The following is a 21024-nucleotide window of genomic DNA, read 5'->3' on the forward strand; positions in this document are numbered from 1 at the left end:
TGCTGGAAAAAAAAATTATGACAGATTTCCTTTAAAGGTTTATTCCTAACATGTAAAATCATCCACAGAATAGGGGATAACATGCTGCTCAGTAGGGGATCCGCACTAATCTTGAGAATGGGACTCAGAAATGCTCCATATTCTATAGGAATGCGGGAGATCATCCAGAACAGAATAAATAAAGTGGTGGGACGCATGTGCATCTATCGCTGAATTACACTGGGCATTGAGGAGCTCTGTACGGGACTGATGAAGGCCCCCACCGATCCGAAGGTTGGTTATCATCTATCTTATGGATAAAGTGGATAACTTCACATGGGCAGCATGGTGGCTCAGTGGTTAGCACTGTATAGTGGCTCAGTGGTTAGTACTGTATGGTGGCTCAGTGGTTAGCACTGTATGGTGGCTCAGTGAATAGCACTGCATGGTGGCTCAGTGATTAGCACTGTATGGTTGCTCAGTGATTAGCACTGTATGGTGGCTCAGTGGTTAGCACTGTATGGTGGCTCAGTGATTAGCACTGTATGGTGGCTCAGTGGTTAGCACTGTATGGTGGCTCAGTGATAAGCACTGTATTGTGGCTCAGTGATAAGCACTGTATGGTGGCTCAGTGATTAGCATTGTATGGTGGCTCAGTGGTTAGCACTGTATAGTGGTTCAGTGGTTAGCACTGTATGGTGGTTCAGTGATTAGCACTGTATGGTGGCTCAGTGATTAGCACTGTATGGTGGCTCAGTGATTAGCACTGTTGCTTTGCTGCTCTGGGGTCCTGGGTTCAAATCTCACCAAGGACAACATCTGCAGTGAGTCTGTATGTTCTCCCCATGTTTGCGGGGGTTTCCTCTGGGTTCTCCGGTTTCCTCCCACACTCCAAAGACATACTGATAGGGAGTTTAGACTGTGAGCCCCAATGGGCATAGTGATGATAATGTCTGCAAAGTGCTGCAGAATATGATAGCGCTATATCAGCAATGCATAACACATAAATGCTGTAATAACTACATTTAATAAATGCTGTATAAAAACACTTTAAAAGGGTTAAAGTTTTTTTTTTTTTTTTTTAAGTAAAAAATTGGAAATCGCATAAAAAGATAAAAAAAAAAACAAAAAAACCTTAACTATATAACCTGACTCCAAGCACATCATTTCTTCCTTTACCCTGCATCTTTTTTGCTCCTGCAGAGTGTGAATTGTGCAGTGACCGCGCACCACCATGAGAATTGCAAAATAAAAATAATTTAATATTTAGCATGCTAAACAGGAATAACTATTTTTTGCAAAATCTATCTCCACACATTATGTATCTGGAACACTCAGCGTGACCCCTGCGCTCCTTTTTGGTAGGAACAACTATAGTGATGATACCAGCTACATGTGATCTAAGCATTAAAGTAAACTGAACAGTATATTATTAGACAGACGCATCATTATTACTATTTTTACATGACATTGTGGTAGTTTGATTTTACTGAGCATAAGTATCTTTGCTGAAAAAAAGAAGTATTTGACAGCAGCTGCACTGATCAAACGCATGTCAGCGTAGATGCCACCACGAGAACCTCCCGCAGCCTGGGTACATACAGCCAGCCGCTCAGTGACTAACCACATACAAGCCTTTTACATGTCACCCTTCCCTTTAGGGCTTAACCACATAGAAACACAAGAGAAAGCTGAATAAATCTTGGCACACCTCAATTTATTCTCACAAATAGTATGTGCTTCTGATTGTAGAAAGTTTTCTTAGAAAAAAAAAAAAAAGTGAGAAAGTGTTCAGAACAAGGCAAGACTTCACACGCACACGTGTTCGGGGGTATCGCAGTCTACAGCAGACATAGGGGGGCTGCCATGTGCCATACACCAGAAGCGCTTTCCCTGTGCTGCGATTTCTTGCAGATGTACAGCAGCCAAAATTCTCAACCCGTGAGCGCAATTGTAAATATTTAAATTTACGGTTACAAAAATAAAAAATAAGTAAAAAAATCTGAACAAAACAATGAAAATATAATGGAATTTTAATAGAAACGATCCTTGGCAGCAGCACAATCTGTAAATGTGAATATCCACTATATCGACACCTACAGGAGCCTTGATGACTTCCCATAAAGTCTTTCCTTTGCAGGGAAACCCGCTTCTACTCTTCTGGGAAGACTTTCTAGGAGATGTTGGAAGCATCTGTTGGAATTTTTGCCCATTCATACAGAAGAGCATTAGTGAGGTCAGACCCTGATGCTGGACAAGAGGTTCTGGAGAACAATCTCCATTGTTGGTGTTGGATGGAGTTGAGGTCAGGACTGTGCGGCCGGTCATGTTCTTCCAGCCCATACTCACCCAACCATATCTTTATGGACCTTCCTTTTCCCCAAAATTGTTCGCATAAAGGTGAAAGCATGAAAATTGTCCAAAGTGTCTTGTGCTGAAGCATTAAGATTTCTCTTCACTGGAGCGAAGGGCCCAAGGCCGACCCCTGAAAAACAAGCCCATAGCATTATCCCCCTTACAGATGGCACAATGCAGTCAGGCAATTAACCTCCTCTTGGCTGTCGCCAAACCCAGACTCGTCCATGAGAAACCATGATTTGCCACTCCACAGAACACGTTTCCACTGCTCTAAAGTCCAGGGCTACTACACCACTCTATCCGATGCTTGGGATGGTGCTTGGTGATGTAAGGCTTGCATCTAGCTGCTTGGCCTATACCATAAAGCTGTTGGCGCACAGTTTTGAGGCCAAGGAGGTTTGGATTGTGCAGTTATGGAGTAAGCACAGCGCCGGTAATTTCATGCACTACACGCCTGGTGACCCCGCTCTGTAACTTTATGTGGATGAATTGCTGTGGCCCCTTATCTCTTACAGCTTTCAAAATTACCATTCACAGATCATGAGTGATTGTTACACCGGTGATGTCCAATTACAGGACCACAGTAGAATTCATCGAGCTCTTTAGGAAAAGTCACTGTTTGACTAATGCTAACAAACACAGACCGGGTAGCGAGGGGCCGGATGTTATACACTGGGGCAATGGCGCTGAATGAAGACCCTAAAGGCAAAGATTAAGAGGTGTGTCCCAATACTTCTGCCCGTACAGTGCATATTGCAGCATTTACAATGCCTAGAGGTGACTCTGGTAAGAAGACGCCTGGTCAGGGTTTGCATATTTGCAGACAAGAATAGTTACCGGTAAGTTTTTTTTATAATGTGATTATATTTTATAATCATTAAAACACAATTCCTACGAAGTGATTAAATTGAAGATAATGACACGGTACGGCTGGAAAAGTTCTTTTTCAAGCATTCTAAGTCTTCTGTTTGAAAGTGCAATTCCTCTAAGAGACTGGCTATAAACTTGGTGTAGAGGAGATTCTGCTCGGAGTCCTTGTGACCAGGCATCGAGGGTAATAGACTGGAAGAGAAGAAGAACATGACAAATATATGCGTCAATTAAAGCATTCACACTGTAGTATGGAGCATATCATTCACTTCACTTTCATAGAAAAATGATATTAAGTTATCATCAAACTGACCCATTCGCGCTCTTATGTCTCTTACAATTAGGTCCAGACGTCAGGTTTAAGAACAGTTGCAGGAGTATTGCTTGTTTGTCCATGTACAACCATAGACCCCCAGCCCATAGGAAGACCGCCAGCGTCTAGCTAATACGGCTTTAACAAAAATGGGAGCTCCCATTAATTCCGAATGGATTCTTGGTGCTTTGCAAGTTTGCAAATATCTCCGCAGTGCGATGGGACAACACTTATCCCTGCTACTACTTAATGGAAAATAGTGGGGAACCCTCAAAATAATTGCAGTTTTTTTGAGAATGTTGTACAAAGTGTCAGATTAATTCTCATTTTCCAAAAAAGTATTCAAAAGTGAAAACCAAGTATGCGGGGATTGCCTGCCTGACTGACATACACAGGCAATCCCCGTATGTTTTGTGGCTGTTCGGGGGACGTGAACATCTCACTCAAGCACCCGCGATAGGTGCACACCGAGCACCCTAAGCAGGGTCGAGCAACGAGCACTTGAGCTCATCAACAAACAGAACCTGTCAACACCATTTAGGTACCTAAATTAGATACGTGCCGTTATACAGTGCTGTATATGCCCATGGTTAAAGTGAACCTGTCAGCAGGTTTTTACTAATCAGCATAATGTAGGGGTAGAGAGCCAGATTCCAGCAGTGTCACTTGCTCAGCAAGTTTGCTGTACTTTAAATAGAATCAGTGTTTTATCAGCAGGAGATTATCACTGCAGGACTAAGTGTTGAGTGCCAGGTAGTCCAGCTTATCTATGTAGTCCCATCCTCATCACTGATTGTCAGCTTGCACAGTGTACACAGGAAGCTGCCAATCAGTGGTGTGGGTGGGTTATACACAGCTCAGCATTCATAGCACTGCTACATGTACAGCGGAGAAAACAGGAATTCTACTAAAACGGCATCGAGCAGTAAAGTAAGTGATGCATCGCTGGAATCAGGGTTTCTGCCCCTACATCATGTAGCCTTTAAAACAGCCGCTAGCTGCTCTTTCAAGTCAAGTTGGCAGTGCTGCTGTGGGGGCTAGTCACAGGCCCTTAACAGTTTTGAGTGTTGAACAGGGCAGACGACACAGTTGACTGAGCATGCTAGTAGTAAGGTGACCATAACTTTTGGGGCTGTTCTCAAAGTCATTTTTAGCATTCATGCTAATAATTTGGCCAGTGGCATGTATGGCTACCCCCAGCCTAGTTTTATGCCCATGGTCTAGGTATTTACACTGCACCTGGTAGGTTCCCTTTAAATGAGTTTTTACTAAACCTGGACATGTGTATGACATGAAACATTGTGATTCTGTCTAAAATGTATCCAGTAAAGATCCAATGGTTTATTCAACCATGTAACTAGAAGTGACAATTAGATCTTATGTTCATAGCAAACTATCTCGTTTACATCCCATATTTGATTTCAGGTCTAAAATATGCTGGAAGCCAACATCTACAGTTCTGGAAAATACATAATACCGTATTCACTATTTGTGATAATGACATAAAATCTGGCGAGAGACACCTGCACATCTATCGCTGTGGCGAAAACAAATTGACCTCACATTTACTTCCAGGACAAGATTTCAGCTAACGTGATTCTCCCAGTAAGATTTCTTTGAAATTATTATTTCATTAACTTCAGCCGCAGCCGCCGGGCACATGAAATATGAATGGACACAACTCCTGGGAAGTGATGGATCAATAACCACGGAGAGAGAATCACAACTTTGCATTTTATCACAGGCTGAGTGGGGAGGGCGCTTCTGTTTAACCCCTCAGATGCTGCGAAAGCTCATTTGCAAAAACAAAAAAACTAAACAAAAAACAAAAAGCACAATGATATTTTTTAAACACTCATTTGTAATTATTTTTTTTTTACTATTTTATGACTTTTGCACAAGAAAGTCAATTTGTAACAAAGATATATATATATATTTTTGCATCATGTTCTCTCATTTTCAGCTTTTCATTCATAGAGCGGTGTGTGAGTCTGTTTTTTACGTAAGAATCAGCTGCAGTATTTATTGGTACCATTTTGGGAAAATAACTTTTGATCACCATTTAACTTTTTTAGTGAGACGGGATGTACAGTACATACCGTAAATGTCAATTCTGTTCTTTTCTGCGGTGTATAATGAAGTGTTATCGTACATTTTATTGTGAAAGCGGAAATACCAATTTGTGACTTAAGTTATGTTTATTTTATTTTTTCAACTTTTTTTTATTCGTATTTTTAGGAGGGCGTTTTACTTTTTTTCTTTTTAAAACAAACATTTTTTCTACTTGCTACATTACCCTCCCAAAAGAACTTAACCTTGCAATCTTATGATGGCATTGATAGTACATGACACTATTTTAGTAGTGCTGTGTATTACTCCCTCCCATCAGTGCTTGACTAACAGCCCATCAGGCCCCACCTCCGGCCTTAGTAACCCATCGGCACTTATGATAATGCTCCAGGGGTTCTGATTCCCCTCTGTCAAACTCTTCATGTGCCGCTGTCACTACTAACAGGGGCATATAAGGGACTAAACTGCAAAGATCGTCAAGAACGCTGATCCTAGCAGTCAGAGCAGGAATGTGCCGCCTGTGTGTATCAGTCAGTCTCCTGCAGCTGATCACACCGGTAGAGAAGCTGTACAGTGCAATTAGTATGACGTACATATCCGTCATGGAGCACAAAGTGACGTGCTCATGACGGATATATACGTCATAAGGGGTTAATGAATCTGGCCCAGCACAGTCTGGATTAAGATTGAGGCAGAGAACTTCAGTCTTGATGAATGGGCCCCATTACGTTTTGGAGCACACCATCAAATTCAATCCGCTCCTGGCCTAAGCAGGTCTTCATCCCAGGCTAGGGCAGCACCACCTGATGCATGGTTTAATAATGTGACTACTTATGGAGGTTGCATGTATAGGAGCCCATACATCTTAAATTACGGTCTGCAGACCAGCTGGTTCGTCTGATCGCTAACCCCTCACACATGCAATCTCCAATCATCTGAGCGGGCACGTGTTCTCAATGGAAAGAGACGAGACACCTTTGGCGTAGAAATTCAGCAATCCAGATCCAGTGAAGCATGGTGGAGATTCCTTGCAAGTTTGGGGCTGCATTTCAGCAAATAGCATTGTGGTTTTTGTCACAATTAATGGTGTTTCCAATGTTCAGAAATACAGGCGGATACTTATCCATTGCACAATAACCATCAGGGAGGCGTCTCCAAATTTATTCCGCAGCAGGAAATATCCCCAAACATTCAACAAATGTCATTAAGAAATATCGTAAAGAAGAACAAGGAGTCCTGGAAGTGAGGATCCGGCCCCCAAAAGCTCTCATCTCAATATCATCGAGTCTGTCTGAGATTACATGAAGAGACAGAAGGATTTAGTTAAAGACACTCCGTCGGCACAGAATGACTGTTCAAACCAAGTAGAGGAGCTCGGTGCATCATGGTGTACCCAAACATTTCAGTGCACCTTCCCACCCACTTGTTTCCCTCTATCTCCCCCACCCACCTCTATTTTGACAGCTCTGACTTTACAGTTCCAGAGAACGGCCAAGAGAGACGGAAAACAAGTAGGTGGGAAGGTTCGCCATATATAGAAGATCTGTGGTTAGTTCTCCAGGATGTTTGGAACATCCTCCCTGCTGAGGCCTTTCCTTAACTTGGTACAAGTACTTAGAAGAACTGATGATTTGATGCTGTTTTGAAGGGAAATCGCGGTCACCCCAAATATTGCTTTGATTTCGATGTCTCCTTTTTTCATCATCTTTGCATTTTCTTAACTGGTAAACTATTAATACTTCTACTTTTTTAGAGAATTCTTCGTTTGTAACATTTTCCCACACCTGCCTAAAACTTTTTCACAGCACTGCCTGTGTATACAGTGGCGCAACTTGAAGCTCATGCACACCCAATGCAAAAGCTCTGATGGGGCTCCCAATTATGGCAAGTCTTTAATAGCACTGGTCTTTTTATATGGGCCAAAGGGACTTTTTGGGCCCTTTAAGCCCCAGGGCCCGGGTACGATTGCAGCCCCTGCACCTAGTAGTTATGCTCGAGTGTACATGTATTCTATAGACACATATGTATACACACAAGTATATATTTTATACCTTTATAAGCACAAGAAAGGTAGTAAGACAGTAAAAGATTATCATAGCAGAAGGAGACACGGAGGCAACATCTCTCCTCCATATATTTCTGGGTAATTTTACGGGTTTTTGGGGTAATGGTGAACCATCCGTAGCCGTAGTAAAAAAGCAGTACGCTGGGGTTTGTAGCAGCACAGAGTGTGCATCTGATTAAAGATGTAAGATTTCAGCAGATTGCTTAAAATATTCACAAGATAAGGCCAGAATAGATACGTTTTCCATTACATAACCCCCAATGCTGAACGAGACCTAAAAATCATAGCAATAAAAGCAGTATAAAGACGGTAGAACGTGGCCTGACAACTGGGGGGAATGGAGATTGCACAAGGATCTCGGCTGGAAGGAGATTGTGCTCACAAAGCATCTAGATAATGTTAGAGGGATCAGGAAGGGTCGAGAGGAAGTCCTGGGAGCGCGAGATGGCACTGTGGTTACGTCTGTACGTTTGGAGACAAGGATATCAGAAATAAAGAGCGGAGGACATGTAAACAGCCTCCCAGCACGGCACGACAGATCAGTCAGGAGATTGCCAACCCACCGGCACCATCTCCCAGACACAGATCTGTGCAACCACAAACAATTACTAATCTTTGGAACCGGAAGGAAAAAACACAACTACGAGAATTCTGTTACATTGATTTCTCAATTAACGGACACATGAATTATATGACAATAGCTGTGAAAATAAAAAGGCTTACTGCAAACCTTCACGCAATGTAACAGCGTGACAATTCTCTAATTATTACATAGGGCTCAATTCATTATTGCATTTGCACCTTTTTGTCTCTTTTGGATTTGCACCAAATTTTTCGTTTCGAGTCTATTTTATATGTGTTCGCCTGTTTTTATTCTTTGTGGTTTTTAGGTTAAGGATTTCAAATTGTTTGCGGCCGATTCATCAATTGCGAGATAAAAAAATAAAAAAAATGCATTGCACAATTTTGGCACAAACGGACTCCAATACTCCAAGTCTCCCCCCCACCATAGTGATTTTATATACATCTGCATTATTTTTTTTATTTTATTTTTTATTTTTTGCGCAAAAATTTGCATCATTTCAGTGAAACGTGACTTTTGGTCCTAAAGGTGCAAATAAAGGTTAAAAGTTTTTATTTTTTATAAGTCTATGCTAAATTTATGACCCATGTGTGCAATTTTGAAGAATTGGTGCAAAAGGAACAAATACCACAATTGGTGCAAAAGGAACAAATACCACAAGGCAAAATAAAACCATACAAATTCAGGCCAAAAGGCTTTGACACTTGCAAGGCTTTACTTGACACAGCATCTCCGAAGCAGCAGGTCATGTGTTGGTTTAGAATGATCCAAGGAAAAAGTGGTTCAAGGAAACAGAATTTCATTGTTGATTTTGGTGTGGAATTTAGCCACCGATTTCACAGACTTATTACAGTGATTAAACTCGGTTGTCAAAATCCACGGCCCTCCCTCAACTGATCGTGCACGCAGCTTACTTTATCTGCAGTGTGCTCACAATCTGCGGCAAACTTTTGATGATTAATAGGAGCTTATTAAAAGCCTTTCACTAACATTTTACTATAAATCTGTTACAGAACTTTTGTATGGACTCAAACAAAAATCACGCAAGAAATCTGCGAAGAGTGAAAGCAATTTACTAACAACGGAAAAAAACGAAAAAATGTGCCAGTACCATAGATGCAGGTTACACCATGTCATCTAAAAGAGTAAAATCCAATTATTTTTTTAATATATCAGCATATAGGTCAGAGCTGTTTTTTCCCTGACACAGAACTTCCAATTGCTCAGAGTAAAACTGGTGACATTCATATTGCTGTAACTGTATCTGATGCTGATGGCTCCCTCTAGTGGTGACAGCAGACTGTCAGACTATGAATCAGAGGTTAGATCTCTAGAAATAATGCAATCCTTAGTGTTCTTCTGTAATGCCATCCATATCAGTGTATTGTTCTGATCATCATGGCAAATGTGATAGGAAGGCCAGAGTCTAAAATGGTTATATGTAAAACAATCATCGATGAACAACCTAGGAAACCTAATCTATTAGTAATAGTTAATAACCTGGTCCAACTGCAGTCATTGTCCTACTAACCACATCGTCAGCTCTAAGGAGTAACCAACAATTTAATCTTTATTTCATAAATCAATAATATACATGAAAATAAAGCAACTTTGTAATACATCTTACTAGAGAAATCCGCTTCTTACTCCTCCTGGACTGATCTTTCAGTCTCAATCCATGTACAAAATCTGTTTTGAGTGAATACAGATTTCTCCATTACTGAGATAGGAGATGGCAGTTGGGGTTTATACCATTCTATAAAAAGGGAGGAGCTAGAGGCCGAAACAAGTTACTATTCTCCATAGAACTTTATAAGCACTAACTGTCATCTCAGTTATGGTTAAAGGGGTATTCCCATCTCCAAGATTCTATCCCAATACATACTAGATGTAATAATAATAATATTAGCAAATACCTCTAATTAGAAATGTAGTATAGTTCTTCTGATTCGCTACATCGCTTTCCCCTTTAGTGCACCACAGTAGCTTAGGTATCCACGGTTACGACTACTGATACAGTGACAGTTAGTTCCTAGTGGTCATAACCATGGATACCTAAGCTACTGCAATGCCCTGCACATGGGGTAAATGAATCAGAAGAACTATTCTACAATTTTAATCTGAGACATTTGCTATTATAACACCTACTATAGTTCCGTATAGGATCTTGGAGATGGGAATACCACTTTAAGTCTGTATTTACTGTTGACAGATTTTACCCATTAGTTGAGCATTTTGATCAGTCCAGGAGGAGAAAGAACTTCTCTGAGAACAGATATTACAAAGTTGCTTATTTTCATGTGTGCTACTGATTTATGAAGAAAAATTAAATGACAATTCCTCTTTAATTGTGGAAGTATTAGAAAAAAAGACTATTTGTGAATTTCAATAGCAACTTTTTTTTTTTTTTTTTATAAATACAAAAGAATTAATTACAGGGAACCTGACAGCTGATACATGTTCCCCAATCTGTGGAAAGTATGTATCACTCTGAAACGCTGCCATGTTTAAGAGAAAGACATAGGGTAATTTAATAGCTGGGCACCAAGCCTATTGGTAGACTATTCAGAAAGGCGGGTCCCTGCTGGCTTCTCCCCGCCTGCTGTCCATGTATACGGAAAGACCTGTCAGTCATTGGAAGCGGGTGGGGAGAGGACGCCGGTACCCGCCTTTCTGACTATTTTCCTTTGCAGCTATTAAATCATGTTTTCTCCGACACGTCGCAGCCTTCCAGAGTGAAACATACCGGGCTGAGATCATGCAGCAAGTGTCGGATACATGCTGCCGTGAATCAGCCGCCAGGTTCCCTTTAAGACATAATTAATTTCCATAAATCTACCAGGTATAAGTAGAAATAAAAAGTTTCTACATTTTCTTAAGTATAAGATGCAAATTCCAAGTGCAATAAATGAAGGTATTTGCTTGATTTAATACAGCACAGCAATCGAGCAGTTGGCACATAGAGCGACGAGACGCCGTATAAACAAGAGACTGCAATAAAATATTTATTGCATATAGCATATGTATAAAGGAGAACAGGAAACGGCCTTTCCTATTAATAGGAAACCTGGGTTGTCTTTTAACATACATAAAATAAATACATTTCCACAATAAGTGTCACAAAAAAAAATAAAATCAAAATACATAAAAAACACCTCCCATAGCATTGCTCATGTGTAAGCCGGTGTCTGGAGCGGGACTGCTGCGTGATTCGTGCTATCTGGTTAGTATAGAGTTGCTCATGTGTAAGCCGGAGTCTGGAGCGGGACTGCTGTGTGATTCGTGCTATCTGGTTAGTATAGCGTTGCTCACGTGTAAGCCGTTGTCTGGAGCGGGACTGCTGTGTGATTCGTGCTATCTGGTTAGTATAGCGTTACTCACGTGTAAGCCGGAGTCTGGAGCAGGACTGCTGTGTGATTCGTGCTATCTGGTTAGTATAGCGTTGCTCACGTGTAAGCCGTTGTCTGGAGCGGGACTGCTGTGTGATTCGTGCTATCTGGTTAGTATAGCGTTGCTCACGTGTAAGCTGGAGTCTGGAGCGGGACTGCTGTATGATTCATGCTATCTGGTTAGTATAGAGTTGCTCATGTGTAAGCCGCTGTCTGGAGAGGGACTGCTGTGTGATTTGTGCTATCTGGTTAGTATAGCGTTGCTCATGTGTAAGCCGGAGTCTGGAGAGGGACTGCTGTGTGATTCGTGCTATCTGGTTAGTATATCGTTGCTCATGTGTAAGCCGCTGTCTGGAGCGGGACTGCTGTATGATTTGTGCTATCTGGTTAGTATAGAGTTGCTCATGTGTAAGCCGCTGTCTGGAGAGGGACTGCTGTATGATTTGTGCTATCTGGTTAGTATAGCATTGCTCATGTGTAAGCCGCTGTCTGGATAGGGACTGCTGTGTGATTTGTGCTATCTGGTTAGTATAGAGTTGCTCATGTGTAAGCCGGTGTCTGGAGAGGGACTGCTGTGTGATTTGTGCTATCTGGTTAGTATAGCATTGCTCATGTGTAAGCCGCTGTCTGGAGAGGGACTGCTGTGTGATTCGTGCTATCTGGTTAGTATAGCATTGCTCATGTGTAAGCCGCTGTCTGGAGAGGGACTGCTGTGTGATTCGTGCTATCTGGTTAGTATAGAGTTGCTCATGTGTAAGCCGGTGTCTGAAGCGGGACTGCTGTGTGATTCATGCTATCTGGTTAGTATTAGTATCACATTCCACTAGATGCCAAAAAGACCCACAATGAGGATTAAGGACTGACCTCACTTACACCTTAATACTTGTCATTTCGCGCAAAACTAGAGTAAAATCCCAGTCTTACTGCTCGAAGACGTGTTAATGGGGTTGTCCAGGCTTGTGACTGCAGACTTGTGAACCCTCACAGTGCATGCTATCAGGATTCTCAGGTGCCGCCATCAGATTTACGATTTGCATACATGCGGTCCCATGCCGACTAGACATGTGCGGCCTTGAGCTATACAAGTGAATTGAGTAAGGCCAGACACATCTAGTCGGAATGTGGCTGGAAGAATGCATATCACATACCTGCAGTCACATGAGCCCGATCCTGGCACCAGAGAATCCTGTGGACTCACAAGTCTGCAGTCACACTGAGTGCTTTTGGTGCACATACCAGTCAAATATGTTCAGGAACTGTCCTGATTTTCATACTCTGTAACATCCCCTTGACTCTATTTAGAGTGAGCCGTTCTTCTTTTGCTGCATTCTGCCAGTACCATATAATAATAAATAATAATAATAATCTTTATTTATATAGCGCCAACATATTCCGCAGCGCTTTACAGTTGTCCTGGAACTCACTTTCTATCACTTCCCAGCATACATTGCTTCTGCTGTTGTCCAAAAACTTGCCACAAACTCAAAGCCCATCTCTCTGTTATGCAAAAATACAGATTCACAGGCCTGATAAACAGTAAATTGACTTCTCCCTCTTCCAATAATCCGTCTCCGATGAGTCTCTAGAGTCGGATTATGTTTGAAATATTCACTGGACAGCAAAACAGACGGAAGGAAGACACCTAGTAGCCATCATTACGTAATTAATCAAGAAATTGCGCCTCCCTGTAATCCAAAGGCTGTTTCTGGTACTGCAGCTTAGCCCCAATCATTATAATGGGGCTTAGGAGCAATACCAGAAGCAGAGTATGGACATTGCGGGGCTCATTCAGGCAAATCTTCTTCTTACCTAATATAAAGCCCTTTAATATATTCAACATTATCAAAGCTGATCTGCACTTATAGTCCAGTCTGAGGATATTGTGCTGGTGAGCATGGCCAAATCAGGCTCAATCCCCTGGTAGTAATTATTACATAATATAAATATTCTCCAATTACTGATACAATCACATCAGCATCTACAAAGGCAAAGGCAGGTGAAACTTGTGTTTTCCATGGAAATCACAGCATCAGGTCTGCAGCAGCTTGTCCGGCTCCGCAGAGAGGCGGGCGGCATATGGCAGATACAGGAATTGTTTCAATGTAGGAAGTTAAACTGTTTTCTAGTGAAGAACGTGGCAGTTACTTGCACATCTGCTCACAATGGCTGCACTCATATTTTCACAGTTAACACCTCCAGGTTATAGAAAGATTTTCAGTCTTAGCCAGAATAAGCCACATAAGCCAGACTGACAAAACTCAAAATGCACCATCTGTGATTTGCAACGATTCCTGCCCAAGACTGAATCAACAGTTGCTCAGAAACTCTATCTCACCTACAGGTGATCAAACAGATAAAAAGGCTTTGAAATAGGAAAAAAAAGACATTCTGCTGGTATTAAAGAAAGATGACTCAAATCATTCAGGACGTGTGCTACATAGAAACCATGCCACATTTACTACAGTTCTCATCCTATTCTGGAGCACCAGTGATACCCTGCATGGACACAAGTCAGACCCACATGGGTTCTGTTCTGAATGCTGGTGACTAGGGATGTGCGGACCCCCATGGAGGTTCAGGTTCTGGTACTGTACCCGAATTTTATTTTAAACTTCGGTTCGAGTACCAGAACTTTACCCAAACTTGAACCAGAACCCGAACCCCAATGTAAACAATGAGGACTTAGGAGTTGGAAAATTCTCGCTCTCCTTACCCGGAACACTTTCTCTCTCTTCTTCCAAGGAACACTTTCTCTCTCTCCTTCCATTGAACACTTTCTCTCTCCTTCCCCGGGACACTTTCTCTCTCTCCTTCCCCGGGACATTTTCTCTCCCCTTCCCTGGGACACTTTCTCTCTCCTTCCCTGGGACACTTTCTCTCTCTCCTTCCCCGCAACATTTTCTCGCTCCCCTTCCCGGATCACTTTCTCTCTCCTTCCTTGGGACACTTTCTCTCTCCCCTTCCTCGGGACACTTTCTCTCCTTCCCCGGGACACTTTCTCTCTCCCCTTCCCTGGGACACTTTCTCTCTCCTTCCCTGGGACATTTTCTCACTCTCCTTCCCCACAACATTTTCTCGCTCCCCTTCCCGGATCACTTTCTCTCTCCTTCCTTGGGACACTTTCTCTCTCCCCTTCCCCAGGACACTTTCTCTCCTTCCCCGGGACACTTTCTCTCTCCCCTTCCCTGGGACACTTTCTCTCTCCTTCCCTGGGACATTTTCTCTCTCTCTCCTTCCCCGCAACATTTTCTCGCTCCCCTTTCCGGATCACTTTCTCTCTCCTTCCTTGGGACACTTTCTCTCTCCCCTTCCCCAGGACACTTTCTCTCCTTCCCCGGGACACTTTCTCTCTCCCCTTCCCAGGATCACTTTCTCTCCTTCCCCAGGACACACTCCCTCTCTCCTTCCACAGGGACACTTTTTCGCTCTCCTTCCCCGGATCACTTTCTCCCTCCTTCCCTGGGACACTTTCTCTCTCTCCTTCCACGGGACACTTTTCTCTCTCCTTCCCTGGATCACTTTCTCTCTCCTTCCCCAGGACACTTTCTCTCTCTCATTCCATCAAACACTTTCTCTCTCCCCTTCCCCGGATTACTCTCTCTCTCCTTCCAAGGAACACTTTCTCTCTCCTTCCCTGGGACACTTTCTCTCTCCCCTTACCCGAATCACTTTCTCTCTCCTTCCATGCAACACTTTCTCTCTCCTTCCCCAGGACACTTTCTCTCTCTCATTCCATCGAACACTTTCTCTCTCCCCTTCCCCGGATTACTTTCGCTCTCTCCTTCCAATGAACACTTTCTCTCTCCTTCCCTGGGACACTTTCTCCCCTTCCCTGGATCACTTTCTCCCCTTCCCCGGATCACTTTCTCTCTCCTTCCCTGGGACACTTTCTCTCCTTCCCTGGGACACTTTCTCTCCTTCCCTGGGACACTTTCTCTCCTTCCCTGGGACACTTTCTCTCCTTCCCCGGGACACTTTCTCTCCTTCCCCGGGACACTTTCTCTCTCTCCTTCCATGGAACACTTTCTCTCTCTCCTTCCATGGAACACTTTCTCTCTCCTTCCCCAGGACACTTTCTCTCTCTCATTCCATCGAACACTTTCTCTCTCCCCTTCCCCGGATAACTTTCTTTCTCTCCTTCCAATGAACACTTTCTCTCTCCTTCCCTGGGACACTTTCTCTCTCCTTCCCTGGGACACTTTCTCTCTCTCCTTCCCCGCAACATTTTCTCGCTCCCCTTCCCAGATCACTTTCTCTCTCCTTCCTTGGGACACTTTCTCTCTCCCCTTCCTCGGGACACTTTCTCTCCTTCCCCGGGACACTTTCTCTCTCCCCTTCCCTGGGACACTTTCTCTCTCCTTCCCTGGGACATTTTCTCGCTCTCCTTCCCCACAACATTTTCTCGCTCCCCTTCCCGGATCACTTTCTCTCTCCTTCCTTGGGACACTTTCTCTCTCCCCTTCCCCAGGACACTTTCTCTCCTTCCCCGGGACACTTTCTCTCTCCCCTTCCCTGGGACACTTTCTCTCTCCTTCCCTGGGACATTTTCTCTCTCTCTCCTTCCCCGCAACATTTTCTCGCTCCCCTTTCCGGATCACTTTCTCTCTCCTTCCTTGGGACACTTTCTCTCTCCCCTTCCCCAGGACACTTTCTCTCCTTCCCCGGGACACTTTCTCTCTCCCCTTCCCAGGATCACTTTCTCTCCTTCCCCAGGATACACTCCCTCTCTCCTTCCCCGGATCACTTTCTCCCTCCTTCCCTGGGACACTTTCTCTCTCTCCTTCCACGGGACACTTTCTCTCTCTCCTTCCACGGGACACTTTTCTCTCTCCTTCCCTGGATCACTTTCTCTCTCTCCTTCCATGGAACACTTTCTCTCTCCTTCCCCAGGACACTTTCTCCCCTTCCCCGGATCACTTTCTCCCTCCTTCCCTGGGACACTTTCTCTCTCTCCTTCCACGGGACACTTTCTCTCTCTCCTTCCACGGGACACTTTTCTCTCTCCTTCCCTGGATCACTTTCTCTCTCTCCTTCCATGGAACACTTTCTCTCTCCTTCCCCAGGACACTTTCTCTCCTTCCCCGGGACACTTTCTCTCCTTCCCCGGGACACTTTCTCTCTCTCCTTCCATGAAACACTTTCTCTCTCTCCTTCCATGGAACACTTTCTCTCTCTCCTTCCCTGGGACATTTTCTCTCTCTCTCCTTCCCCGCAACATTTTCTCGCTCCCCTTTCCGGATCACTTTCTCTCTCCTTCCTTGGGACACTTTCTCTCTCCCCTTCCCCAGGACACTTTCTCTCCTTCCCTGGGACACTTTCTCTCTCCCCTTCCCAGGATCACTTTCTCTCCTTCCCCAGGACACACTCCCTCTCTCCTTCCACGGGACACTTTTTCGCTCTCCTTCCCCAGATCACTTTCTCCCTCCTTCCCTGGGACACTTTCTCTCTCTCCTTCCACGGGACACTTTCTCTCTCTCCTTCCACGGGACACTTTTCTCTCTCCTTCCCTGGATCACTTTCTCTCTCTCCTTCCATGGAACACTTTCTCTCTCCTTCCCCAGGACACTTTCTCTCTCTCATTCCATCGAACACTTTCTCTCTCCCCTTCCCCGGATTACTTTCGCTCTCTCCTTCCAATGAACACTTTCTCTCTCCTTCCCTGGGACACTTTCTCCCCTTCCCCGGATCACTTTCTCTCTCCTTCCCTGGGACACTTTCTCTCCTTCCCTGGGACACTTTCTCTCCTTCCCTGGGACACTTTCTCTCCTTCCCTGGGACACTTTCTCTCCTTCCCTGGGACACTTTCTCTCCTTCCCTGGGACACTTTCTCTCCTTCCCTGGGACACTTTCTCTCCTTCCCTGGGACACTTTCTCTCCTTCCCTGGGACACTTTCTCTCCTTCCCCGGGACACTTTCTCTCCTTCCCCGGGACACTTTCTCTCTCTCCTTCCATGGAACACTTTCTCTCTCCCCTTCCCCGGATTACTCTCTCTCTCCTTCCAAGGAACACTTTCTCTCTCCTTCCCTGGGACACTTTCTCTCTCCCCTTACCTGAATCACTTTCTCTCTCCTTCCCCAGGACACTTTCTCTCTCTCATTCCATCGAACACTTTCTCTCTCCCCTTCCCCGGATTACTTTCGCTCTCTCCTTCCAATGAACACTTTCTCTCCTTCCCTGGGACACTTTCTCTCCTTCCCCGGGACACTTTCTCTCCTTCCCCGGGACACTTTCTCTCTCTCCTTCCATGGAACATTTTCTCTCTCCTTCCATGGAACACTTTCTCTCTCCTTCCCCAGGACACTTTCTCTCTCTCATTCCATCGAACACTTTCTCTCTCCCCTTCCCCGGATTACTTTCTCTCTCTCCTTCCAATGAACACTTTCTCTCTCCTTCCCTGGGACACTTTCTCTCTCCCCTTCCCCGGATCACTTTCTCTCTCCTTCCCTGGGACACTTTCTCTCCTTCCCTGGGACACTTTCTCTCCTTCCCTGGTACACTTTCTCTCCTTCCCTGGGACACTTTCTCTCTCCCATTCCCTTGAAAACACTCTCTTTCCTTCCCTGGTACACACACTCCTCTCGCTTGGACTTCCCTGGAATGCTGAACATTGCAACGGTCTCTCTCTCCTCTCGGACTTCCCCAGAACTCCAAACTTTCAAGTTCAGGTTCACTCTTCTCTACTGGTGGCCCTAATAACATCTTTCACAGAACAGCAGAAGGTCTAAGTGCTTGTACTTGCAGAGCAGATTTTCCATATGGAAAATCCCCCTTGTTGCGACAGCAGACTCTTTCGGCAGCGGAAAAAATCTGGCACTGAGGATTTAGTATCTGCAGCCCATATTTTCAATGCAGATCATAGGAAGCGAGGCAACTTTTGCAGCATTTCTGCAACTAAATCCAGAGCAGGTTTCTGTTGTGAGTTTTTTGCTATAGAAATTACGAGAGATGTCTATATTTTTATTTATAAACCCTTTGAAGTTTGGGCCAATTCTGGATATGAGGTAAAAAATATATTTTCTTTATCTTTATTTTTTTTGCATTCTAGCCATTAGAACTTTACGAGTTATTTCTGAGTATTGGTAGCATATCTGTCACATACTAGAACGGTTAATGTTTTAGTAATACATTTTTTTTATTTTATAGTGGCAAAAAAAAGCAGGAAAAAAAAAATCAATTCCAGGTTATTTATTTTTTTGCCGTACACTGATCATCACAGGTCGCGTGATATCACACAAGTGACTACAAATGTGGAGATGCCAAATATGAGTATATAATGTTGTGATTTGGGACTTTTATTTAACAAATGATCTATCACCAAATTTTACTAACTACCAATATTTTATGCTTGAGCCATTAATATTACATTGGAGGGGGCTTCGACTTCCCTCATCCCCACCAATCATTTGAACAGGAATGAACTGCAGAGTCCTGTAATACCAGGCGAAATCACTGTTATTTTTATGGATCTCTGCCAGTGCCTGGCCAACATTGAAGCGGACGTGACCCTTGTCCCAGAGTCACATGATTGTAAAGGCATTGCAGGCAGTACCCTGACAGCTGTTAGGGCATACTTAGGTACCAAAAAAAAGGTAATCAGCTCACCTGCCGCTGCACGGCAGAAGCCCTCTGTAGTAATATGGGAAGGTCCACGTAGAAGCCAACAATAGTAATATTACATAGATTAAGTTCATTGTTCAGATTAAAAACATGAATGTCAAAGGGCAGCGACAAAATAATAATAAAATAAGTAGTAATAATAATAATAAATATATATAAAACAACGGTAGAAAATGGATGCACTCCGACTGGCTCAGACTAAGGACCGCACTAGCCAGGGCCTAGTTGCCTGGATGTCCAATTAGACGTGGGTCCATTCACTGCTAGATATTATATATTATTTTTCTTGCTGCTCTCTTCCACTCAGGTTTTCAATTTGAACAATAAACTTAATTTTTTATGGAATACTACGAGTACTGACTGCTATGTTGATCTACCGGCATGCTTATGTACCTAGGTATACCCTAACAATATTTTACAAAACATAATATTTCATTATAAAAACTATTGGAGGAAAATAGCGCAATAGGGTTTTATCCGAGATTAAGCAGTCAATGCAAGGTAAAAGCACTCACCAGACGTCGCTTAAGACAAGCATTGGAGAGATTCGCTGCTGCAGATCCACGAAGGACTGGCCGTTGAGAATACAATGTAGGAGAACGTGGTCAAATTCTGCGCAGAATTTGACCACGTTCTCCTACATTGTATTCTCAATATTGTTTAATTGAAAATCGATGAGGATGAACATACAATTTCAATATAGCAAAGCACCTATTAAACTGATATAAGGAACTCCCCACCCCCAGCGCACATTTGACTAAACTATATAGACGGGTAGGGCCAACCGTTGTCTGTCGGGGGAGATAAGCATGTGGCATGTCTGATTCAGGACTGCCGATCCCTTTGTTCTCGGAGATAAGCCATCGACAGATCTATCTGAGAACACAATAGTGCTCACCAGAGGGGTCGGGCGAGACCGGTGTCGGCCAAATGATCGGTAGAATCACCATTCGGCATACAGCTATATGTTTGGGGGGATTAAATCTGTTCACGACAGGGTGAAGGATAGGTGTTCCCTGTACTTCTAGCAGAGCGGTTAGGAGACATGTGCGCTCCCAATGAGGTCAGTGCAGATGTCGACAATACATTCTAGGTCAGCACCTGCAAATCCATACTCTGCCACCTAGAAACTCACAACTCGACTAGTTGCCATTTTTTTCCTCTTAATGCAATAACTTTATATACTAGTACCTACTAAAGATCTCCACCCTGGCTAATGATTTCCAGCACTCAAGGCTGCTTTCTTTCCCCAATAACAGCGCGGCTTCTGTCCATGGACTGTTTATGGCAGCTGTAATACTGCACACAGCCCATTGACCAGGGTGGAGCTGTTCTGAGAGAAAAAAAAAACACTTTTTACTGTCCCTGATGAACTCTTAAATCAAGAGCTCTCTCAAAGATGAGGCTTTATAATATAGAGAATCTGACAGCAGGATTTCACCACCAAAGACAAATCCAGCAATACCTTTACATAGCTTGTCCGGTCCTGAGAAATTAGGACAGCTACAGTAACTCTTACGCCTCCGTCACTCCAGCTCTATTCCTATTACGACTGCTCCCTCATCGAGAAACCAGGAGCAGTCGGCAAAATAAACACATGGGACAACTGGCCAAAAGATCGGCTAAACTATCGTTCTGCGATAGCCATCTAATACCTATGACAGTTTTTTGGTTCATGTATACAAATCCATTCATTGAATTCAGGTGTTTAATGGGCTCTTTACACAGGCAGATTACTCTTAAAATTGCGCACTGAACAATTGGCAATAAACAGTTCAG

The 21024-nt window shown here is 43.6% G+C and overlaps 1 protein-coding gene across 2 annotated transcripts in view; it reads right to left on the minus strand.

The window, feature by feature from the left end:
* Positions 1–1676: 1676 nt before the first annotated feature.
* RPAP2 (RNA polymerase II associated protein 2) overlaps positions 1677–21024 on the minus strand; it is a 102234-nt gene continuing 82886 nt past the window's right edge. The window contains exons 12-13 of one of the 2 annotated variants that reach the window (XR_013218521.1): positions 3009–3399; positions 1677–2952 (exon numbers count right to left, since the gene is read on the minus strand). Coding sequence is in view for 1 of the 2 variants with exons in the window: in XM_077277256.1 (XP_077133371.1) it covers positions 3240–3399 (160 nt within the window). In the remaining variant the exon portion in view is untranslated. Of the gene's footprint in view, positions 3400–21024 lie in introns of both variants that reach the window. The other variant, XM_077277256.1, reaches the window with a different exon arrangement.

The sequence above is a fragment of the Ranitomeya variabilis genome, chromosome 8 (assembly GCF_051348905.1).
Source record: "Ranitomeya variabilis isolate aRanVar5 chromosome 8, aRanVar5.hap1, whole genome shotgun sequence".
NCBI lineage: Eukaryota > Metazoa > Chordata > Amphibia > Anura > Dendrobatidae > Ranitomeya > Ranitomeya variabilis.